The sequence below is a fragment of the Procambarus clarkii genome, chromosome 23 (assembly GCF_040958095.1).
Source record: "Procambarus clarkii isolate CNS0578487 chromosome 23, FALCON_Pclarkii_2.0, whole genome shotgun sequence".
Classification (NCBI taxonomy): Eukaryota; Metazoa; Arthropoda; class Malacostraca; order Decapoda; family Cambaridae; genus Procambarus; species Procambarus clarkii.
The window spans coordinates 28,322,209-28,344,708 of NC_091172.1; the positions used below are offsets into that span (position 1 = coordinate 28,322,209).

The following is a 22,500-nucleotide window of genomic DNA, read 5'->3' on the forward strand; positions in this document are numbered from 1 at the left end:
CAACAATCATAGGTAAATTCAAGACACTATCACCATTGGCACTGAAATCCTGCCATCAGAGGCTGGTAAATCACTGGTAAATCATCCCTTTGATCCTAGGAGCTAGGTTGTTGTTGTTGTTTAAGAATCGCTACCTGGAACAAAAAGTTCCAAGTAGCACGGGCTATGGTGAGCCCGTAAAGGAGCTAGGTATTGACTTTATCTTTAGGGGGAAAAGAAGACAATTTGGCACAGAAGGCTAAATGGCTGTTTGCAATTCTCTGTCTACAGCTCCTAAAGTTTCTTAAGAAATAGGGAAAGCTTTGATTAAGCAGTGAAACTTCAGTAAGCTGTGATTAAGCTTTGATTAAGCAGTGAAACTTCAGTAAGCTGTGATTAAGCTTTGATTAAGCAGTGAAACTTCAGTAAGCTGTGATTAAGCTTTGATTAAGCAGTGAAACTTCAGTAAGCTGTGATTAAGCTTTGATTAAGCAGTGAAACTTCAGTAAGCTGTGATTAAGCTTTGATTAAGCAGTGAAACTTCAAGCTATGGTCACCGATTCTAGTTCTGTTACATGTGATGGGGCGACGCTTAGGAGAACAACCATATCTTGAGGTTATCTTGAGATGATGTCGGGGCTTTAGTGTCCCCAGCGGCCCGGTCCTCGACCAGGCCTCCACCCCCAGGAAGCAGCCCGTGACAGCTGACTAACACCCAGGTACCTATTTTACTGCTAGGTAACCATGATCTAACCAGCAACAAAAGCTTAGCCACAGGCTACACTTGGTATCCCAATACCCAAAATATTTCAAAGTAACAGGTCCCTCTTGTGAATTTTTTTTACAATTATTAGATGCCTCTAACAAATGCCAAAGAGCAACAACAACAACAGCCCCATGCCACAGCTGTTGTATCTTTAATACAATACATTGGTTATTTAAGTGCATAATGTATTATATTTCTAGTTATCTTGTTAATATCATTACATAAGACCCAATATTGGTTTATTATTAAACCAAATAGTCAGATAAATATTTAACCTTTACGTAAAGAATTAGGTAAAGAATAGTAAACTTTACTACTTTAGTGCCTTCTACTTCTTTAGTGCGTTCTACTTTAGTGCCTTCTGGGAGGCACTAAAGTAGAATGGGTACTTATAGATTCTATAGAAACAGGAAAGTTGGCAGAAATCTTGTAGTAAAGTAGATCCCATTAACCGCAAGATTGTTCTTAATAAAGCCATAAATGAACTAATTTCATTAAATTAGTTAGTAATTTAGTTGAATGGGTTAGTAATTCTGCTCAACCCACAGTTCCCAGGAGCCAGCGGGGCCAGATTCACGAAGCGGTTACGCAAGTACTTACGAACTAGGGGGGGGGGCAGATTCACGAAGAAGTTACACAAGCACTTACGAACTTGAACATCTTTTCTCAATCTTTGGCGGCTTTGTTTACAATGATCAAACAGTTAATGAGCTCCGAAGCACCAGGAGGCTGTTTATAACAATAACAACAGTTGATTGGCAAGTTTTCATGCTTGTAAACTATTTATATAAATGTAACCAAAGCCGTCAAAAATTGAGGAAAGATGTACACGTTCGTAAGAGCTTGCGTAACTGCTTCGTGAATCTGGGACCTGGGCACGCGTTATATTCAGAGGTTCCAGCATCTCTTAAGGGGGGGGGGGGATACGCACCATTTCCAGTTTCGAGACGAAAAACTGGAAAAACTGGAAAAATTTCAGTGGCATGCCACTAGGCTAGTCCCGGAACTAAGAGGCATGAGTTACGAGGAAAGGCTGAGGGAACACCTGCACCTCACGTCGCTGGAAGACAGAAGAGCTCGGGGGAGACATGATCACCATATACAAGATTCTCAAAGGGGAATTGGCAGGGTAGACAAGGATGGATTATTTAACACGGGTGGTACACTCACAAGGGGACACAGGTGGAAGCTGAGTACCCAAATGAGCCACAGGGATATTAGAAAGAACTTTTTAATTGTCAGAGTAGTTAACAGATGGAATGCATTAGGCAGTGATGTGGTGGAGGCTGACTCCATACACAGTTTCAAATGTAGATATGATAGAGCCCAATAGGCTCAGGAATCTGTACACCTGTTGATTGACAGTTGAGAGGCGGGACCAAGGTAATTCTTCTTTATTTTCATTCAAGCAGTACAGTGATGCAGTAATGTTCTATATTATATATATTATATATTATATATATATATATATATATATATATATATATATATATATATATATATATATATATATATATATATATATATATATATATATTTTTTTTTTCTTTTCCCAAGAATCAAGTTGATTTAGAATACACAAACAAATCATACGTGATTTGTTTGGTACATAAAAAAAATACATAAAAAAAACAATCAATAAAAACACAGTTTTTTTAGCAGAAAGATAAAAAAAAAATATCCATTCCAAGACTTGCAACAATCTGGAAGAATTCCATCGGTCATAGAGGCAAGAAAACACGAAAGATGCTGACGCAAAATACTAAGTTGTTTTGGGCAGTGAGTGTGTGAGTGTGTGTACATTAGCATAAATTGAGACGCCACCAAATAGGGCGAGAATTGACGGCACGGAGGAATGAGGTTGACTGAAGTTCATAGAGGTGCATTCTGGGGCTGACTGCGCGAGATGGTAGTTGATTAAAGGATTGACTTTGGGGGTCGATGGGGATTGATTGGAGTTGACATGGGGGAAGGTGATGCGTTCTACTGCTGCTGCTGCCGATTGAGGACAAATCGACAAGTCGAGGCTCGCTGGCAGGGCCGTCACTTAGTAAATAATCACGTAAAAACTGGTTCGATGTCACCGGAGGTCGAAGCCTGGTCGCTGAGGTGTGGCGATCGCTGGAATGTGCCACGTCCCCCATCCCCTATTCCACCCCATCTTCAACCCACGTCTCTCCCCCCCCCCCTATCCCAAATTCCATAAATTTCCAAGACACGCCTCTAGCCCTCCCCTTGCTCCTACTCATCAACATGGCTACCGAGGCTCAATATACAACAGTTTTACATAAAAAGACAAAAGCGAGGATCAGATATGAAGTTATGACTTGAAGACTGGGCGAGGCTGACGTCTTGGGGGGGGGGAGGGAAGGAGGAACACACGGACGAAGGAGTAGAAGTAGGATGGAGATTAAGGAGGAAGAGGGAGATAAAGAAGGTGCAATGATGGTAGAATCAAGGGGGAATGTAGGAGACAAAACGGAGATTTAGAATGTAAACACAACTCAGGGGGCAGAGAGAGAGAGAGAGAGAGAGAGAGAGAGAGAGAGAGAGAGAGAGAGAGAGAGAGAGAGAGAGAGAGAGAGAGAGAGAGAGAGAGAGAGAGAGAGAAAGAGAGCGGGGGTGGGGGTTCAGCATGGAGGGGAGAGTGGGGGAGAGTAAAGAGTAGGGGGGAGAGCAGGACAAAGAGAACTTCCTACAGAACACACACACCAAGAGTGACCTCACACTGTCAATCTATCCTGAAGGTCACTTGCCGAAGCGGGCGGTAAGGCACTCCTGGGAAGTGGCACCTGTTCCGCCTTAGAAAACTCCCCTGTGTCTCCCTAGCAAGGGCAGGCGACGCCTCACCAAGCAACCTATGCTCAGGCTATGCTCAGGCTATGCTCAACCTATGCTTGTGCAAGCTGCGACCGACCGCAAAGAAGCCTTCGTCAGTTTCAACGGACTGTGTAACCTGCTTGATACCTGCTTGATGGGGTTTTGGGAGGGCTTCTACTCCCCAAGGCTTGACTTGTGAGAGCTTGGTCCAACAGGCTGTTGCTTGGAGCAACCCGCAAAAAAAAGCTATAATTTAACAAATGCAAATTTATACTAATGAAATTATAATTTTGGGTAGTTTCGCGTAGGTCAGGTTAGGCCTAAAATGGGTTAGGTTAGGCCTACTATAGGTTAGGTTAGGCCTAAGATAGGCCAGGTTAGGTATTTTAGCTCTGTTGGCAATTATTGGCATTTGCAGTATGTGGGTGAAGCATTTACAGAGGCCCTATTCGAACACAGGAAGAGAGAGTGAACCGCTATTCGAGAAAAGTTCGAACATAATCGGTTGCCAGTCGTTGGGTGAAGTGGTGTTCAGTCATAAACAGTGGGGTTTTGCTGTTGGTGTAACGAGCATATGACCATTGTTGATGAGGACGGGCTGGATGATTAGACCTAAGTGGAGTCACGGAGAAGTGCGGAGCGAAAGTCCCGTCCCCCCCCCCCCCCGGAAGGTTGGATGGTTTAAAATGTCAAGAAAATTTCGTTTTGACGACACACAAGACCATTATAAGAACGACAACCACGTTTCGTGTCTAGAGAACACGAAAAAATTGCCACCGTTCTCACATCTCCACGAACCACACTGCTTACAATACGTCTATCACCATCACCACCAGTACCGTCACCACCATCACCGCACCATCAACAATCATACACGGACGCCTCTGAACACCAACGCCACTACAAAACACACACACGACAATCACAACGGACAATCATCAACGCCTTCATCCTCAAAAACAATCATCTCCAACACCCATCACCACCACCATTACCCTGAGCACCAAAGGTACGTCACCGAACGTCTTGACCTTTGGTGACGTGTTGACATCACCAGACGTCAGCACCACACACCTCACCCCATCAAAAACTGGTGTCCAAGAGGGAGAAGCAAGCTGCGATAACTGGGGAAAACATTGACTTGGGTAAAGGAGTACCTGAAGGACTGACTACAAGTAGTCACAGTCAGAGAGATCTCCAGCTGGAGGAAAGGAATAAGTGGGGTCCCACAAGGCTCAGTCCTGGGGCTGCTGCTGCTGTTCTTATGTGAATCTCACTCTCTATCTAACCCGAGGGAGTGAGTTCGAACATGCCAGTGTTTGCAGATAACACAAAGCTTATGAGGAATGTAAAAACAGAGGAGGACTATAGAAAGTTATAGCAGTACCCAGACAAACTCCAGTAGCGACCAAACAATTGGTTGCTGGAATTCAATCTCAACAAGTGTAAGGTAATGAAGATGGGAAAGGGAGGGAGAGGAGACTAAAAGGGTTCCCCTCCCCCCTTTTACAGGAAAGCAACTACAGGAATCGGAAAGAAAGATGTCACAGAATTTTAAAAAATTCCAACACTAACACCGGAGGAACACACACAAACAGGGTAACATCAGCGGCGTATGAGACGTTGGGAAACATTACAACCATGATTTAGAAACCTAAATTAGGACTCCTGCAAGGCAATCTGCACAACATTGATTAGATCAATACTGGAGTATTGATCTAACAATACTGATCAATACTGGAGTATTGATCTAACAATACTGATCAACACTGGAGTATTGATCTAACAATACTGATCAATACTGGAGTATTGATCTAACAATACTGATCAATACTGGAGTATTGATCTAACAATACTGATCAATACTGGAGTATTGATCTAACAATACTGATGTATTGATCTAACAATACTGATGTATTGATCTAACAAAACTGATCAATACTAGAGTATTGATCTAACAATACTGATCAATACTGGAGTATTGATTTAACAATACGGATCAATACTGGAGTATTGATCTAACAGGTAGAGATATTACTCCAATACTGGAGGAACAAGGGCGCCTGACAGCTAGGTGGACAGCGCTTCGGATTCGTAGTCCTGAGGTCCCGGGTTCGAACCCCGGTGGAGGCGGAGACAAATGGCCAAAATGTTTCTTTCCACCCTGATGCCCCCTGTTACCTAGCAGTAAATAGGTATATGGGAGTTAGACAACTGCTACGGACTGCTTCATGGGGGGGGGGGGGTAACAAAAAGGAGGCCTGATCGAGGACCGGGCCGCGGGGACGCTAAGTCCCGAAATCATCTCAAGATAACCTCGAGTACGCAGCACCGGCGTGGAATCCGCATCCTGTAAAGCATAAAACCAAAGTTGAAGAAACTTGCAACAAGACTGATGCCAGAGCTAAGAGGGTACAGTCATGAGAATCGGCTAATGGAACCAGACCTCACAACCCTAGAGTAGATATGATGACGACATACAAGATACTAAGGGGGGAATACACAAGGACAGCCTCCTTAAAACAGAGAGAAAGTAAAGGAGAACCTATGTGACTACTGGAAACACAAATGAGCCGAAGGAATGTCAAGAAATACTCGTCCCCCAGTACAGTGATCAACAAGAAATGAACTACACTGAAAGAAGAAGTTATGGAAGCCACCTCCATCCACAACTTTAAGACCTGGACCCGAATTCAGGAAGCAGTTACGCAAGCACTTACGAACGTGTACATCTTTCCACGATCTTTGACGGCTTTGGTTACAAGTATTAAACAGTTTATAAGCATGAAAACTTCCCAATCAACTGTTGTTATTGTTATAAACAGTCTCCTGGTGCTTCGGAGCTCATTAACTGTTTAATAATTGTAAACAAAGCCGCCAAAGATTGAAAAAAGATGTACAGGTTCGTGAGTGCTTGCGTAACTGCTTCGTGAATCCGGGTCCAGATTCGACAAAGACCTCAGATATCAGAACAGTTAAATTACACTCCACGTACAACAAGAGCTAAAGATCACTCCCCAGTGGACACTGATGCTAAATATACTACCACACCACACCAGAACACCACCACTACAACACCACCGCCACACCACACCAGAACACCACCACCACAACACCACCACCACACCAGAACACCATCAGAACACCACCACCACACCACCATCACAACACCACCACCACACCACACCAGAACACCACCACTACAACACCACCGCCACACCACACCAGAACACCACCACCACAACACCACCACCACACCACACCAGAACACCACCACCACAGCAATACCACCACTACACCACACCACACCACCACTACCACCACACCACACCAGAACACCACCACCACCACAGCAACACCACCACAGTAACACCACAACACCACCACGGGTAATTGCTGTAAATCAGATAAGCGGAGTGGAACTTCCCACACCTAGAACGCCCTCCCAGCTCTCTCCCAACTCTCTCATAGCCCTCTTCCATCCCCCACTCTCCCTCTCAGCTCTCTCCCAGCTCCCCCAACTCTCTCACCCCCTCTCCCACCCCTCTTCCATCCCCCCTCCCTCCACTCTCACCTGTTTCTTCCACATTCCTCTCCTCTCTCTTAAATACCCTTCCTCCCCACCCCACCCCCCCTTACAAACAAGCTCCCCCTCTCCCCCCCTCCCCTTCAACTACCGCCCCTCCCATCAATCACCCCCCCCTTCCCCTCCTCACAAGGCTCAAAGGGCGCCCAACCCAACATTCTTTTAACTCTCAAGACAAAAGCATTTTCTCGTGCCAGACTTCCAAGAGAGAATTAATGGTCTCACAGTCGCCTCCCACCGTCTTATAAGGCATCTTGGGAATGCAAATAATAGGAAAAAAGACGAAGAAAAAAACCTGAATTAAGGTGTTACACATTGCCAAGGTTTCGCTTTGTGATCGTGCATAGACACACAGATGTCTTACGTTTTGGAAACATAGACGATATGAAGACACTGCAGGCGCTGTGACATCACTATTCACCTCCCAGATGAGGTGGTTTCTCTGGGTGTGTCGTAACGGCAGCGGGTGTGTACTACAGGAGGCTGGTGTGTACACATGTGCACAGTAGTGTAGATAAAATACGCTGCTCCGGGTTCAAGTGCTTCGTTGTTCCGGACGTTGTATCCGGAGCACGCGGGTGCTATAGTGCGTACGGGTGCACTGTAGCGTTCTATCTCTCCAACACTCGAATACCTTACAGTTAAGACTTCCGCATGCCACGTGGTTTTGTTTACAAATAAGGCACGTGCTGATGTTTACAAGTAAGGCGCGTGCTGATGTTTACAAATAAGGCACGTGTTTCGGTTTACAAACAAGGCACGTGCTTCAGTTTACAAACAAGACACGTGCTTCTGTTTACAAACAAGACACGTGCTTCTGTTTACAAACAAGACACGTGCTTCTGTTTACAAACAAGACACGTGCTTCTGTTTACAAACAAGACACGTGTTCCAGTTTACAAACAAGACACGTGCATCTGTTTACAAACAAGACACGTGCATCTGTTTACAAACAAGACACGTGCTTCAGTTTCCAAATAAAGCACGTGCTTCCGTTTACAAACAAGGCACGTGCTTCAGTTCACCAACAAGACACGTGCTCCAGTTTACAAACAAGGCACGTGCTTCTGTTTACAAACAAGGCACGTGCTTCAGTTTGCAAACAAGACACGTGCTTCTGTTTACAAATAAAGCACGTGCTTCTGTTTACAAACAAGGCACGTGCTTCAGTTTCAAGACACGTGCTTCTGTTTACAAATAAAGCACGTGCTTCTGTTTACAAACAAGGCCCGTGCTTCTGTTTACAAACAAGACACGTGCTTCTGTTTACAAACAAGGCACGTGCTTCTGTTTACAAACAAGACACGTGCTTCTGTTTACAAATAAAGCACGTGCTTCTGTTTACAAATAAAGCACGTGCTTCTGTTTACAAATAAAGCACGTGCTTCTGTTTACAAATAAAGCACGTGCTTCTGTTTACAAACAAGACACGTGCTTCTGTTTACAAATAAAGCACGTGCTTCTGTTTACAAATAAAGCACGTGCTTCTGTTTACAAATAAAGCACGTGCTTCTGTTTACAAATAAAGCACGTGCTTCTGTTTACAAATAAAGCACGTGCTTCTGTTTACAAACAAGGCACGTGCTTCTGTTTACAAACAAGACACGTGCTTCTGTTTACAAATAAAGCACGTGCTTCTGTTTACAAATAAGGCATGCAGAATACACCACGTGCCGCTGCTACTAAGCAAGGGCGAACAACTACACGTAATGACCGCCCGCAACACCCACCCACTGCCTGCTTCCGTTCGTGCAAGACCATTAGCTTGCAATAAGATAAACACCGATTGCATCACTCAGCAACATGTTGCTATTCACCCCCAGCTGTCAACAGCGGCACCAGCTGACGTGAGTGCCCAGCACGCTCTCCTGGGGGCGCCCCCCTCTGTACACACGAGGGATCAGCTAGGATCAGATAATAAGCAGATTGCAATGCAGACACGTGGTTTTGTTTGCAACTAAAGACACTGAGGATAAGTGTCGACGAAGACACTGCATGGAACATGTTCAATACTTGCTCTAGATGCTGTTACACACACACACACACACACACACACACACACACACACACACACACGAGGGGTGTTGGCAAACTCGTTTTTTTTCAATTGTGGCCGTGAATGCAATTACATTTTTTGTCGAGAAATGCCAGAGTGGCGTGAATGCAAGAATTATATGCAGGCGCCTCCTGGACCCCTTTTCTTATCCTTGCTCTATTTTTAGTGAGAGTGGGAGAGGGAGGGGAGGGAAGTTTGAAGGGGGGAGGGGGGGGATTGGTAGGAGGAGGGAGGGAGGGAGGGAAGAGGTTGTAGGGAGAGGGAGGTGGAGGGGTTGTATGTTTATTAGGTGTTAAGATCTAAATAGCCAAGGTCGTCCAATCTTCCCCCTCCCCAACCCCCTCCCATCCTGTAATCCCGCACCAGTACACCGCGGGGTTAAGGCTCCTAAAGCTCGGGTTTCCGTCCGGCCGGGCTGGGTGGGTGGATTCGCGAGATCACACAAGTTCGATCCCCCAATTCCCCCCTTAACCCCCCCCCCCCCCCACTTCCCACCATCCTCTCGCATTCCTCCGAGGAACGGTACACGCCGCCGGCTTTTCACGCCTGTCTGTGTGCGGTACGTGCTGGGTACGTTTGCGCTACATTCGTAACAAGTCCATTCTAATAATTTATTAATTATAAACGGGGTACACTGGTAGAGTGAGAGGTACGGCTGTGGTACAGTACCCCTCCGGTGCCCAAACGGTTTATATGATCTTAAAATGATTAATCGGTAACGATGTGAATTAGGCAACAATAACAATTAACATTTTTACAATTTAAAAAAAGTGAATAAATAGTAATACAAATAAAATGCCAATTATACAATGATGTTACATACTGAAGGTGAAGGAAAGACCAGATTTATTTGTTGTATTAACAATAAATAAATTGTTGGTTGTATTAACAACCAACAATTTTCGATGTAACCTATACATCCTTTCTCAAGGTGCTGTATACCTGTATACCATGGTGTATGGTGCTGTATACCTGTATACCATGGTGTATGGTGTATGGTGCTGTATACCTGTATACCATGGTGTATGGTGTATGGTGCTGTATACCTGTATACCATGGTGTATGGTGTATGGTGCTGTATACCTGTATACCATGGTGTATGGTGCTGTGTACCATGTTCTCATTGTATATACAGTGCGGGATACTTGAATGGTGGGAGGAGGAATATCAGTGACAGGTAGACTGGATTCAAAAGGAATATACCTTGGTCATACCTTGAAGGGAGCCGGTCGGCCGAGCGGACAGCACATTGGACTTGTGATCCTGTGGTCCCGGGTTCGATCCCGGGCGCCGGCGGGAAACAATGGGCAGAGTTTGTTTCACCCTATGCCCCTGTTACCTAGCAGTAAAATAGGTACCTGGGTGTTAGTCAGCTGTCACGGGCTGCTTCCTGGGAGTGGAGGCCTGGTCGAGGACCGGGCCGCGGGGACACTAAACCCCCGAAATCATCTCAAGATAACCTCAAGAAGATCATATACCTCATCAACACAAGAGTAAGGCAGCAGTGGTAATACAAGTCCCCATCTCGCAGGATGGTTAGTCATACAGAGCCATGTGTTTAGTAGCCGGCACTGGCAAATTTTGGGTATACTGTGAGGATATCTTCAAGAACACGAGAGTGAATAAAGTAATTGCAAAGCTCCAGGTACCTCATGCCAACTGGTCTGAAAGGTCTAATAACTGGGCATTCAGTGATGTAGTGCGGGAGATCGTGCCGTAGTTCCTGCTCACAGAGTTTGCAACTGGAGTGCTCAGGATTGGGAGATCCGTCACCTGCAGCCACCTGCCACAGGTAACGGTAACCCAACCTGATCCTGGCAACCACTGTGTCGCACAGTCTAGTGAACGTTTTGTGCTGTCCATAGATATAGGTTTCAGATCTGAACAAATCATAACTTTTTATACTAGTGCTTTCATGTCGTTGGGAATCAGTAATTTCTTTCCTGTGCAACACACCTTATCAATGCACACTCTACGGGAATACGCTGCCAGTTTTCAATATCAACATTTCCCCCCCCCCCCACTCACCCCATCACTTGTATGGTCTCTCCTAAATGTGCTCAAGGGCTCAGCGATAGCTTGAGCCCTTTCTAACGATGTGACAAGCGTCCAATTTGTACGCACAATTTAGCTTACAGAAAATGTTAATTGTTAACATAACCCAATTACCTATTGATGCATAACCATGGGGCATGTTTTTTTTAATCCACTGTGAATTTTATATGTTATGATCATGTCCCATCTTATTCCTCGTCCTCTCTTCTTGTGTGGAGAGATCCACTTCCTCCGCGTAATCCCTAGCTATGGATATCACACTGAAGACGTAATCTCCAGCTCTTGATAAAATATTAAAATATTAAAATACAATCTCTAGCTCTGCATAAAATATTAAAAGACGTACACACACAAATCACAATAGCGTGACGCCTCAATGAACAAATCTACAAGGGGCCGTGACGAGGATTCGAACCTACGTCCGAGATCATCCCAGACGATTCTGGGAAGATCTCGCTTCCCGTCTGGGAAGATCTCGGACGCAAGTTCGAATCCTCGTCACGGCCCTTGTGGATTTGTTCATTAAAAGACGTAATTTCTGGATCTGAATAACCCCTTTGTAGACGTAACCTCCGGCTCTTGAGAGCTCGGAGATGAATTATCAGCAAGTTTCTGCTCCTTCAGGAGACAGAGATTCAAAGATGCTTGGCTAATTGGCAGGAAAATACAATATTATGAGAATGATGGGGAACTGATACAGTCGGCTGTCGCTTCTTGCTGTAGGTGGGACTGACGGCGTCCAGGATGGTGTTATAGTGATAGTGAATGGTATTGATGATGATAAGAGTGTTGAGGGAGATGATGCCGATAAAAGAGACGGCTATGATGATAATGATGGGTTATGGTGATCTCGATGATAATGATACTGACAGTGATGAGATTTACAATGAAGATGGCGGCGATGATAGTGATGATGGACTATATATAGATGGGTAAGTGTGATAGTGAGGGGTATGATGATTCGTTAGATGAGAGACGTTAGATAAAAGAAACGGCTATGATGATAATGATGGGTTATGGTGATCTCGATGATAATGATGCTGACAGTGATGAGATTTACAATGAAGATGGTGGCGATGATAGTGATGATGGACTATATATATATATGGGTGAGTGTGATAGTGAGGGGTATGATGATTCGTTAGATGATGATCGTCATATACCTGAGCATCAATCAATAGGTTTTTAGAGCATCAATCCTCAGACCTGGTTATCAATCCCCAACAGAACCTGGAGCCAGATTCACAAAGCAGTTACGCTAGTACTTACGAACCTGTACATCTTTCCTCAATCTTTGACGGCTTTGGTTACATTTATTAAACAGTTTACAAGCATGAAACTCTCCCAAACCGCTGCTGTTATTGTTATAAACAGCCTCCTGGTGCTTCGGAGCTCATTAACCAATAATTGTAAACAAAGCCGCCAAAGATTGAGAAAAGATGTACAGGTTCGTAAGTGCTTGCGTAACTCCTTTGTGAATCTGGCCTCTGAACAACAATCCTCATCAGGATCCGAGTATAATAATTAGTATGAATCCTCAACCACAGCTTCGTATCTTCCTTTGCAGATGATACACAAATCAACATGAACATTTCTTGTGCAGAAGAAACTGAAAACTACAAGCTGATATTATTGTATGGTCATGACTCCAGTACATTATTAGCCAGGGCTAACCTATCCTAATTAAGCCAGCTCCCATAACCTAACCTAACCTAACCTATCCTAATTAAGCCAGCTCCCATAACCTAACCTGACCTAACCTATCCTAATTAAGCCAGCTCCCATAACCTAACCTAACCTAATTAAGCCAGCTCCCATAACCTAACCTGACCTAACCTATCCTAATTAAGCCAGCTCCCATAACCTAACCTAACCTAACCTATCCTAATTAAGCCAGCTCCCATAACCTAACCTAACCTAACCTAACCTGCGCAGGAGATGAGTCACAATAACGTGGCTGACGTATGTTGACCAGACCACACGCTAGAAAGGGAAGGGACGACGACGTTTCGGTCCGTCCTGGACCATTCTCAAGTCGATGAAAATCAATCGCAGCATCATCGACTTGAGAATGGTCCAGGACGGACCGAAACGTCGTCGTCCCTTCACTTTCTAGTGTGTGGTCTGGTCAACTAACCTAACCTAACCAACCCACCTACCTACCTAATGCATAAGTTAAGGAACTTAGATACAACCCAATTTGCTTCATTCGTTGATAATTTCCTCAAGTGGTGCAAGTTAATGTAATTTTTTCTTCATATAAAGGCAATTTGACTTCGTAAAAGGTTGCAGATTTATAGAGTGACATCTACTTGCCAGATTTAAAGCAATATCATTTTGTTGGTTATTAACAAGCATCTTTCTGGACATTCACAATCCCCGATTCATTCTCGACAGCATCACTCACAATCGCAGCATCTGAGATGAAAATCCTCATACCTAAAGCCGTGACAGTTTCAGTCAGTGAGACATTCGCCAGAACTTCACCAGTTCAAAAAAGGGATAAAACCCACAAGGTCTTATCCCTACTGTGGATACCAAATACCAACACTAATAGTAACCACAAAACTCCAAATAACTGTCGGATTAAATTCCTCGTGTCTAATCCAACACCTACCAAAAAGGGAGTTGGGGCCGGCGACTTAGCATATCTAGCAAGATGGGTTCAGTTTTAGCTAAGCTAGCTCCTGACAGGCAATCCTCCAATGGATTCTAAGGATTCTAAATAGCCTTAGCTACGTAGCAAACCCAACCCAACCGAACACAACCTAACCCAAGCCTGGTTGATGCCTGGTTGATGGGGTTCTGGAAGTTCTTCTACTCCCCAAACCCGGTCCGAGGCCAGGTTTGGGGAGGGAAGCCAGTCCATCCTCTGCCTAAGAATGTATATATATATATATATACGGTGTTGACGGTCAGAAATCGGGCTTAGTGTTGTATGTACGAATTGGCCATACCACCACCCTGGGGGTACTCTTCACTACTCTTCTCTCCAGGGTGAGTCGGGGGCTCCACGAGAATCTGAGGCCAATGACTCGATAACTTCTATAATTTAATACTGGCTCTCGCCTCCTTCTACTTGACTCAAGCTCTCCTGAATTACTTAACAGCTTGCGACTCTGGACTCTGATAACCAGGTGGAGAAAAGAGAGAGAGAGAGAGAGAGAGAGAGAGAGAGAGAGAGAGAGAGAGAGAGAGAGAGAGAGAGAGAGAGAGAGAGAGAGAGAGAGAGAGAGAGAGAGAGCAATAGGGATGGGACACACAAAAAAAGAAGAGGGGAATGGAAGAGGAAGGGAAGAGGAAGGGGAAGAAGGGAGGGGGGGGGAGAAAATCAGAAGAGGGATGGAAGGAACAGAAGATAGATAGGAGGATGAAAGAGAAATATAGGAGGAACAAAATTGCCGATGGAACGGGCGAAAAGAAACAGAGAAGGACAAAGCGGCTGGGAGCAGCTGAGAAGAAAAGGAACCAAAGCAGAAATGAATGAAAGAAGGAAATATAGTAAAATGGGGAAGGAGAGAGGAACAATCCTAACAACAAAAAATATCCATAAACCACAATATTATATATATATATATATATATATATATATATATATATATATATATATATATATATATATATATATATATATATATATATATATATATATATAAAAGCCAAATTATGAATCAGGAAACGAAACTAAACAGCTGGAAATCCAATCAAGTGCCTGGAAGCGCCAGGTTTAAGGACCCTGATGTAAGGTTATTTACAAAGTTGTACGTCTGGGATGCTCTCGGACGCAGGTTCGAATCCTCGTCACGGCCCTTGTGGATTTGTTCATTGTACGCTTGTTTACAACCCAGACTGTACCAGAGCACCGTGGAAGAAAGAAAAAAAAAAGCATCGCCGTTGGTGGACCCCCCAAAAAGCCAGGAATTAATGAACTCAATCAACTAGCCAATGAGTCTGTAATGAGGCGCTTGAACCTTTAATTATAGGGTTGATGAAAGCAAAATCAGGTTAGTGAGTTTTATGACTAATTAATCAACTGGCTGGTCCGGTCATGTTGTTTAACGCTGGCCTCGTGAGGGCAACATGGCCGCCGCTGTCTCCCTGGGGCCAGATTCACGAAGCGGTTACCCAAGCACTTACGAACCTGTACATCTTTTTTCAATCTTTCACGGCTTTATTTACAATTATTAAACAGTTAATGAGCTCCGAAGCACCAGGAGGCTATTTATAACAATAACAACAGTTGATTGGGAGGTTTTCATGCTTGTAAACTGTTTAATAAATGTAACCAAAGCCGTCAAAGATTGAGGAAAGATGTACACGTTCGTAAGAACTTGCATAACTGCTTCGTGAATCTGTCTCTCTGAACACCTTTAATTAGGTGGAAACACCAGCAGGAACACATAAATAAGACGAGAAGGCAGCAGTGACTTAAGAATCATGGAGTGGAATTATCCGTGCTTTTCGGCTTTTCAAGACTGTACCTGAAAAAAATATATATACAAACATGCATACACACACACACACTAGGGTTGATATATGCCCTAAGACGTAGATATCGTGCCCAGGCTGGGTGGGAATTGGCAATCACGGTATAGCAGAACTTAAACTGGAAGTCTCAGTGCAACTATAGCATTGCAACCATTGTAGCATTGCAACCTTGCAAGGAGCCACCATGCATCCCAGGGGGGAGCCTTCCAGCCAGCAGCCAGTGTTGTTACTGGCGTGAACCAGCGACAACAGCCGCCGGTATTCGGGGAATTCAATTTGAACATCACATTCGGGCTGTGTGAAGCGGAAAGCCCGCTGCGTGCTGGACGTAAATATATATATATATATATATATATATATATATATATATATATATATATATATATATATATATATATACCAAGCAAATACAGAACATTCGTAAAAACGTTTGTCTAACGTTCTGATAACGTTAAAAAAACGTTGGAGTGGGGTGGGGTTACGTTGTGTTTGTTGGGTATATATATAACAACTCAAGTTTGCGAAGAGAACTCGGAGAACAATCTCCAATAGCAAGTGGAGAAAAAAGACTAGTGTTTACACAGAATCATTAATGGTTTACCCGAAGAGCAAACTATCAACATGCATATTTTATATCAATATTGTATATCTCCACCGGTGGTGGGACAGCAGGGGTTGTATGATGATGTTCCTCCCCACCACTGCCTTCACCAGTGGTGGGGAGGAACTACACCAGTGGTGGGGAGGAACTACACCAGTAAGTGGTACCGTTGGATAAATACCTAACATTATACATGGATAATTAGGTGAATTAGAACAACTCCCCCACCTCCCTCCAACCTTGGATGAGGTGCAAATATTCCCTTCCCCAAGATACGTGGGTAACAAGTCTACCCACTTCCCACACCTCCAGATAATTAAGGCAGGTCTTCCCTCTCAATGCGCCGAAAGGCAGCATTGTACACAATACTATTAAATTATATACAGTCAGCATTATATACACGAAGTTTTAGTTAGTTAAAACACAAGTCCGATAAGAAACACTGCTATCTACCTATACCCACCTACTTACCAACTTATCATCTACCTATTGCCTGTATCATCTACCTATTTCATGTATCATCTACCTACTGCATGTATACTAGACCTTACCAGCTCATCACGTGACAGGTTGAACAGTGACAAGAGAACAGTGAGCAGGTGTTATACCGTCTAGTGTTATATTACAGAACGTTCGCAAGTCCTAAGATATCAATCTGGATGCCAATACCAGAGTGAAAAGACGCGAGAAGGGGAAGACGTGGAAGGAGTCGGATTCACCGTCGATTTGTTCAAGAACGTGCGTCTGACAGCGACAGAAACAAAACAATTCTGACCATCCTGAAACTCGGGACATTGGTAGATGTGTGTCTCTAAGTAGGTAGATGACGAGCGAAAATCTTTCCCGAAATCTATCTGGTGTAAGGAGCGTAAAGGAACTGAACAATGTTGCGAAGTCTAGCATTATAGAGTGAACTTGTTGGTTCTCGAACTCCCAACGACTTGGTGAACACCTGGAGCCGGATTCACGAAGCATTCAAGTACTTACGAACGTGTACATCTTTCCTCAATCTTTTGACGGCTTTGGTTACATTTATTAAACAGTTTACAAGCATGAAAACTTCCCAATCATCTGTTGTTATTGTTATAAACAGCCTCCTGGTGCTTCGGAGCTCATTAGCCGTTTAATGTTTGTAAACAAACCCGCCAAAGATTGAGAAAAGATGTGCAGGTTCGTAAGTGCTCGCGTAACTGCTTCGTGAATCTGTGTCCTTACTGCCTGCTCAGCCAGTGACTCTACAAGAATCCTATTCGTTTGCTCGGGACTACCAAAGCATAGGTTCGAATTGCAGGCGATAAGTCACAATAACATGGCCAGTATGTTGACCAGACCACACACTAGAAGGTGAAGGGATGACGACGTTTCGGTCCGTCCTGGACCATTCTCAATCGACTTGAGAATGGTCCAGGACGGACCGAAACGTCGTCGTCCCTTTACCTTCTAGTGTGTGGTCTGGTCAACATAGGTTCGAATTATCCTCACGGCTCCATCTGATTGTAGAAGGTCTTGGTGGTGGGTGTTAGGAGACCTTGGTGGTGGTGTTAGGAGACCTTGGTGGTGGTGTTAGGAAGATAAGGGGGTTTGGGAACAACCAACATATCTCACTGATAAGGTGGGAACGTGGTAAAGGGGAGATATGACTGGCTTGAAGACACGGAGTGTGGAACGAGTGTGGGTGGTGGGGGGGGGGGGGACAGGCGTAAGATGAGACTGAGAAGAGCATCAGACGGCACTATGCCTCGCCAACAAAGCCCGCTATTCTTGCCCCAGCGTGAAGGCTGTGTGTGACGTCCTTAAGAACCTCCCTGGGCCCGCGTATCTATCTATCTATCGGTCCGTGTGTGTGTGTGTGTGTGTGTGTGTGTGTGTGTGTGTGTGTGTGTGTGTGTGTGTGTGTGTGTGTGTGTGTGTGTGTGTGTGTGTGTGGGCTGGCGGATGAACACACTTTCGCAATGTTGTCAAGTGGTGAGCGCCACGGTGGCCATGAGAATGAGGATATTGTTGATCCTTTGCCACCCATGACTGCCTGCATCTCTCTCTGTCTGTCTCGTGATGGGTGAGTGGCTGTCAGTCAGTCAGTCAGTCAGTCAGTCAACAGCGGACTTAGCGAGCAATGAGTCAGTTGTGTCGGTGGACTGGTCAGTGGTGGAAGTCCGTCGAGGGAGTTAGAGTCACTATAACACGGGCCGGAACGATATACTATATACACCACAACACTTCAACTCACCATGGTCTAACGTAGGTGTAGCCGGATGTGAAGAATCCCTCTCTCTGTCTCTCTCTCCCTCTCTCTCTCTCCCCCTCTCTCTCTCTCTCTCTCTCTCTCTCTCTCTCCCTCTCTCTCTCTCTCTCTCTCTCTCTCTCTCTCTCTCTCTCTCTCTCTGCCAATACTTTACCAATACATTATGGGGTTTCCAATATTCTTTAACTTCCTTGTAATTTTGGTGGGTATAGTTGGGTGTCTTGCTTGACTTCTTGCTATCTTCTTGTCGTGTTACTTAGGAATGTGGTCGTCGCCACAGGTCAGTCCTGTCCCGGACGACCGCTGACGTGGGGGTGTAAGGAGGGGGAAGTTCGAGGGTTAGTGAATTCAACCAAGCCTATACTATCCAATCTAACCTAATGAACGCTCATATGGGGGTCGTGTGTGTGTGTGTGTGTGTGTGTGTGTGTGTGTGTGTGTGTGTGTGTGTGTGTGTGTGTGTGTGTGTGTGTGTGTGTGTGTGTGTGTTGTGGGAGCCAGGGGGGGGGGGGAAACTGATAGCCAATAGCCGATAGCCACCATTTTGGCCTCGGATTCTGGATGACAGACCAACTTAAGGGTCAGAAGTTCTCACTCTATGGTAGAACTTCATGCTTACCAAGTTCCACACTTACGATAAACGTTCCTGTTCACCTTAGATGTCTAAATTTAAAGTGAAATTTCCCAATGAAAAAAAAATAATAATCAGTGGCTAAGAAGCTCTATATAGACGATTTGAAAATGTTGACAAGTTTCCACATATGACCAAAAGGTTCCATTTTAGAAATTGCCACTCACGTTCCCACCTGTGGCAGGTGTTTCCCAGAGGTAGCATCTCAACCAAAAACTTCCCATCACAAACCACTAAGGAGGAACAAAGAAAATACCACCGACGCCTCAGTAGATTTCACCCTTCTTCTACTCCCTCAGAAGGCGGCGTGTCGCGTCTCTGTGTGGCAGTGGAGGAGGAGGAGGCTATCACCTGCTGATAGGAATTCCAATCAGGAGAAAATTGACTGAAAACGGACCAAGAAGGACACACAAAGAAGAGAGGGGGGAAAAAAGGCGGGAAAAATAGACTTGCCTGTATCGGAGTGTTGATCGGTGTGATGGAGTGGTGCATCCACCTCGAACGCTGATTGGCCGGGATGATGCTGGGGGACGGCGATGATTGGCTCAGCCCTCACGCTGCCATCTGTCGGTGGGTCCGCCAACCTTCTCTGGGAATAGTCTTCTTCGTCGACTTCTTCTTCTGCAAGATAACAAGAGAAGATCGACGATTAGACGCAAGAAATTCTATTTTCCTTGCGGCGAGTAAACCAAAAAAAAAAACAATTCGTAGTATCTAGAAAGACCCTCTCCACCAGAATAAAATTACGTGCGAAAAACACTACCACCAACGCTACCACCAACTAGCGGGGACACTAAAAAGCCCCGAAATCATCTCAAGATAACCTCAAGATAACCACAATGGCTCCGGAAAGAATCGTCGACGTTGCAAAATCATATCATCTGCAGACCAGAAAATCAACTTTGGAGTTTGTGGAGGAGCGGTGTGTGTGTAGGCCGTCACGTCATCTATTACCGCCTGTTGGGGGCGCCATTCATTATCTCTGGGCAGCTGAGTCCTGTTTTTACGGACAGAAAACCCACACAGTGATAACTACGCGAGATGGACGCGATATTGTCAGGCGCCCACCGAGTAATCTCTGCCTCTCGTACGCACGCACACGCATATACACACACACACGCGCACGTAATACAAGGGACAGATAAACATGCACACAAACACGCACGCACAATATAAGATACAGATAAATAAACACCCACACACACACACACACACACACACACACACACACACACACACACACACACACACACACACACACACACACACACACACTACATCAGTGAGATGAGTAGCACTGACTGAACACGACGCAGGGGACTGAGCTATTAAGCAAGACGATGACCTGGCCACACTGAAGAAGGAACAGTGGAGACATGATGACAACATACACGACTCTAAGGAGAAATTAGCAAAGGCAGAGTTACAAAGATATCAGAAACAAAAATCAGCAAATAATTGGAATGGATTAAATGAGGAATAATTCAATAAACAATTTTAAACATAATTATCAAAAAGCTCCTGAGTCCGCCTCCTTGTAGACGCACGCAGACGGGTAGACGCACTCACTCACCCACCTCCATGTCCTTCCTCCCCCCCCCACCCACACCATAATATGTATGGAATACATGTCCCAGCTCAATGTCAGCGGTTGCGAGGATGGGCTGGCAAGTGAGGGTGGGCATGAGGGTTGAGACAGAGGGGGGTCCAGCCTCCCTGGCCGCTGTCAACCATCGTCCAAGCGACTCCCTGCTCCCAGGAGAGAAATTTGGCCCCCTCCGGTAGTTTGACCTAACCTACAGCCTCTCCACAACATGGGCCACGAGCGGTTATTATTAAATTCCTTGTACTTGTCCATGTGTCACTGTCGGGGGGACACAGCGAGGCTCACCCTGAGTCACTACCTTTATGTATTCTCTATGTATCCTTAAATTTCTAAGTTTTGCTCAGAGGGGCGAGTTTATCGAGCAGCGCCACTCATCCTGTGAGTGGACACACCGCCATAGTGACAGTATTGGGCAGTGTCACTCATCCTGTGAGTGGACACACCGCCATAGTGACAGTATTGGGCAGTGTCACTCATCCTGTGAGTGGACACACCGCCATAGTGACAGTATTGGGCAGTGTCACTCATCCTGTGAGTGGACACACCGCCATAGCAGCATGTACAACACTCCCCAATAGGAAGAAAACCCGCTGGGTTGTTCATCCTCTCACTTATACCCCCAAGGACACAGCTGGAACTTGTTCCAATGAGCCCTCCACGTGTCCTCTGTGAGCCCCCCTTCATATACCCTTCATGTATCTTCACGTGTCCCATACGAGTCCTTCATGCACCCCCCCCTCCTCCCTCACAATGCATGTGTGTCCACTTGCAACTCCCTCTGCAACATTCTATCACTTGCAACTCCACCAACATTCGTCACGGTGTGGTTGCAACAGTGTGTCAAGCAAGCACCCACGATGCACGGAGCAACCGTGGCAGCGGCTTCTGGTGTTTTGTAATCACACAGCGAAACTAATTCAGCAACAGCATGCAACTTAAGTGTGTCTGATGAGAGAGTATATCCCACCCAAGTTCTAAAAAGTTGACAGGTGGGTTAATTGGGTAGGTGGACAGGTGGGTAGATGGGCAGGTGGGTAGGTGGGCAGGTGGGTAGATGGGCAGGTGGGCAGGTGGGTAGATGGGCAGGTGGGTAGATGGGCAGGTGGGTAGATGGGCAGGTGGGGGTAGATGGGCATACTGAACTAGGCGAGTTAGTGGTGGTTGAGCTCCTGTTTAACAGGAACAGGTTTAAACAGCTCCTGTTTACACGTCATTGATGTTCAACAAAGTCCTCTTGTACCAATGTTTCTCACTTGGAACAGAACCTCTTTATCCGCTATGGTATCTCATACGTTGTAATCATGTCCAAACTATTCCCTCTTTTCCTCCTATGGGGAAAGGGGGGGGGGGGAGGGAAGGTTGTGTTAGAGTCCCTTAATACTTCAACATGTTTGTATATACTTCACGTGTATACTTCATCATACATGTATACTTCATGTTGTCTAGAAATTATGAATATAAAATATAGTAACACATTCCCTATATACCTTACTACACTTGCTCACACCAGTGTAGAAAGTGTACCGCCGGCGCCTGAAATACAACAGTGGGGTGTGTGTGTGTACTCACCTAGTTGTGCTTACAGGGGTTGAGTTCTGGCTCTTTGGTCCCGCCTCTCAACTGTCAATCAACTTGTGTACAGATTCCTGAATCTATTGGGCTCTATCATA

At 45.2% G+C, this 22,500-nt stretch overlaps 1 protein-coding gene across 1 annotated transcript in view; it reads right to left on the minus strand.

Annotated features, from left to right (window-relative positions):
- The window catches only part of LOC123764150 (big bang), a 549,999-nt gene that overhangs the window by 284,667 nt on the left and 242,832 nt on the right, over positions 1-22,500 (minus strand). Inside the window, 1 exon segment of the mRNA XM_069330032.1 lies at positions 19,678-19,845. Within this exon segment, the coding sequence (XP_069186133.1) occupies positions 19,678-19,845 (168 nt within the window).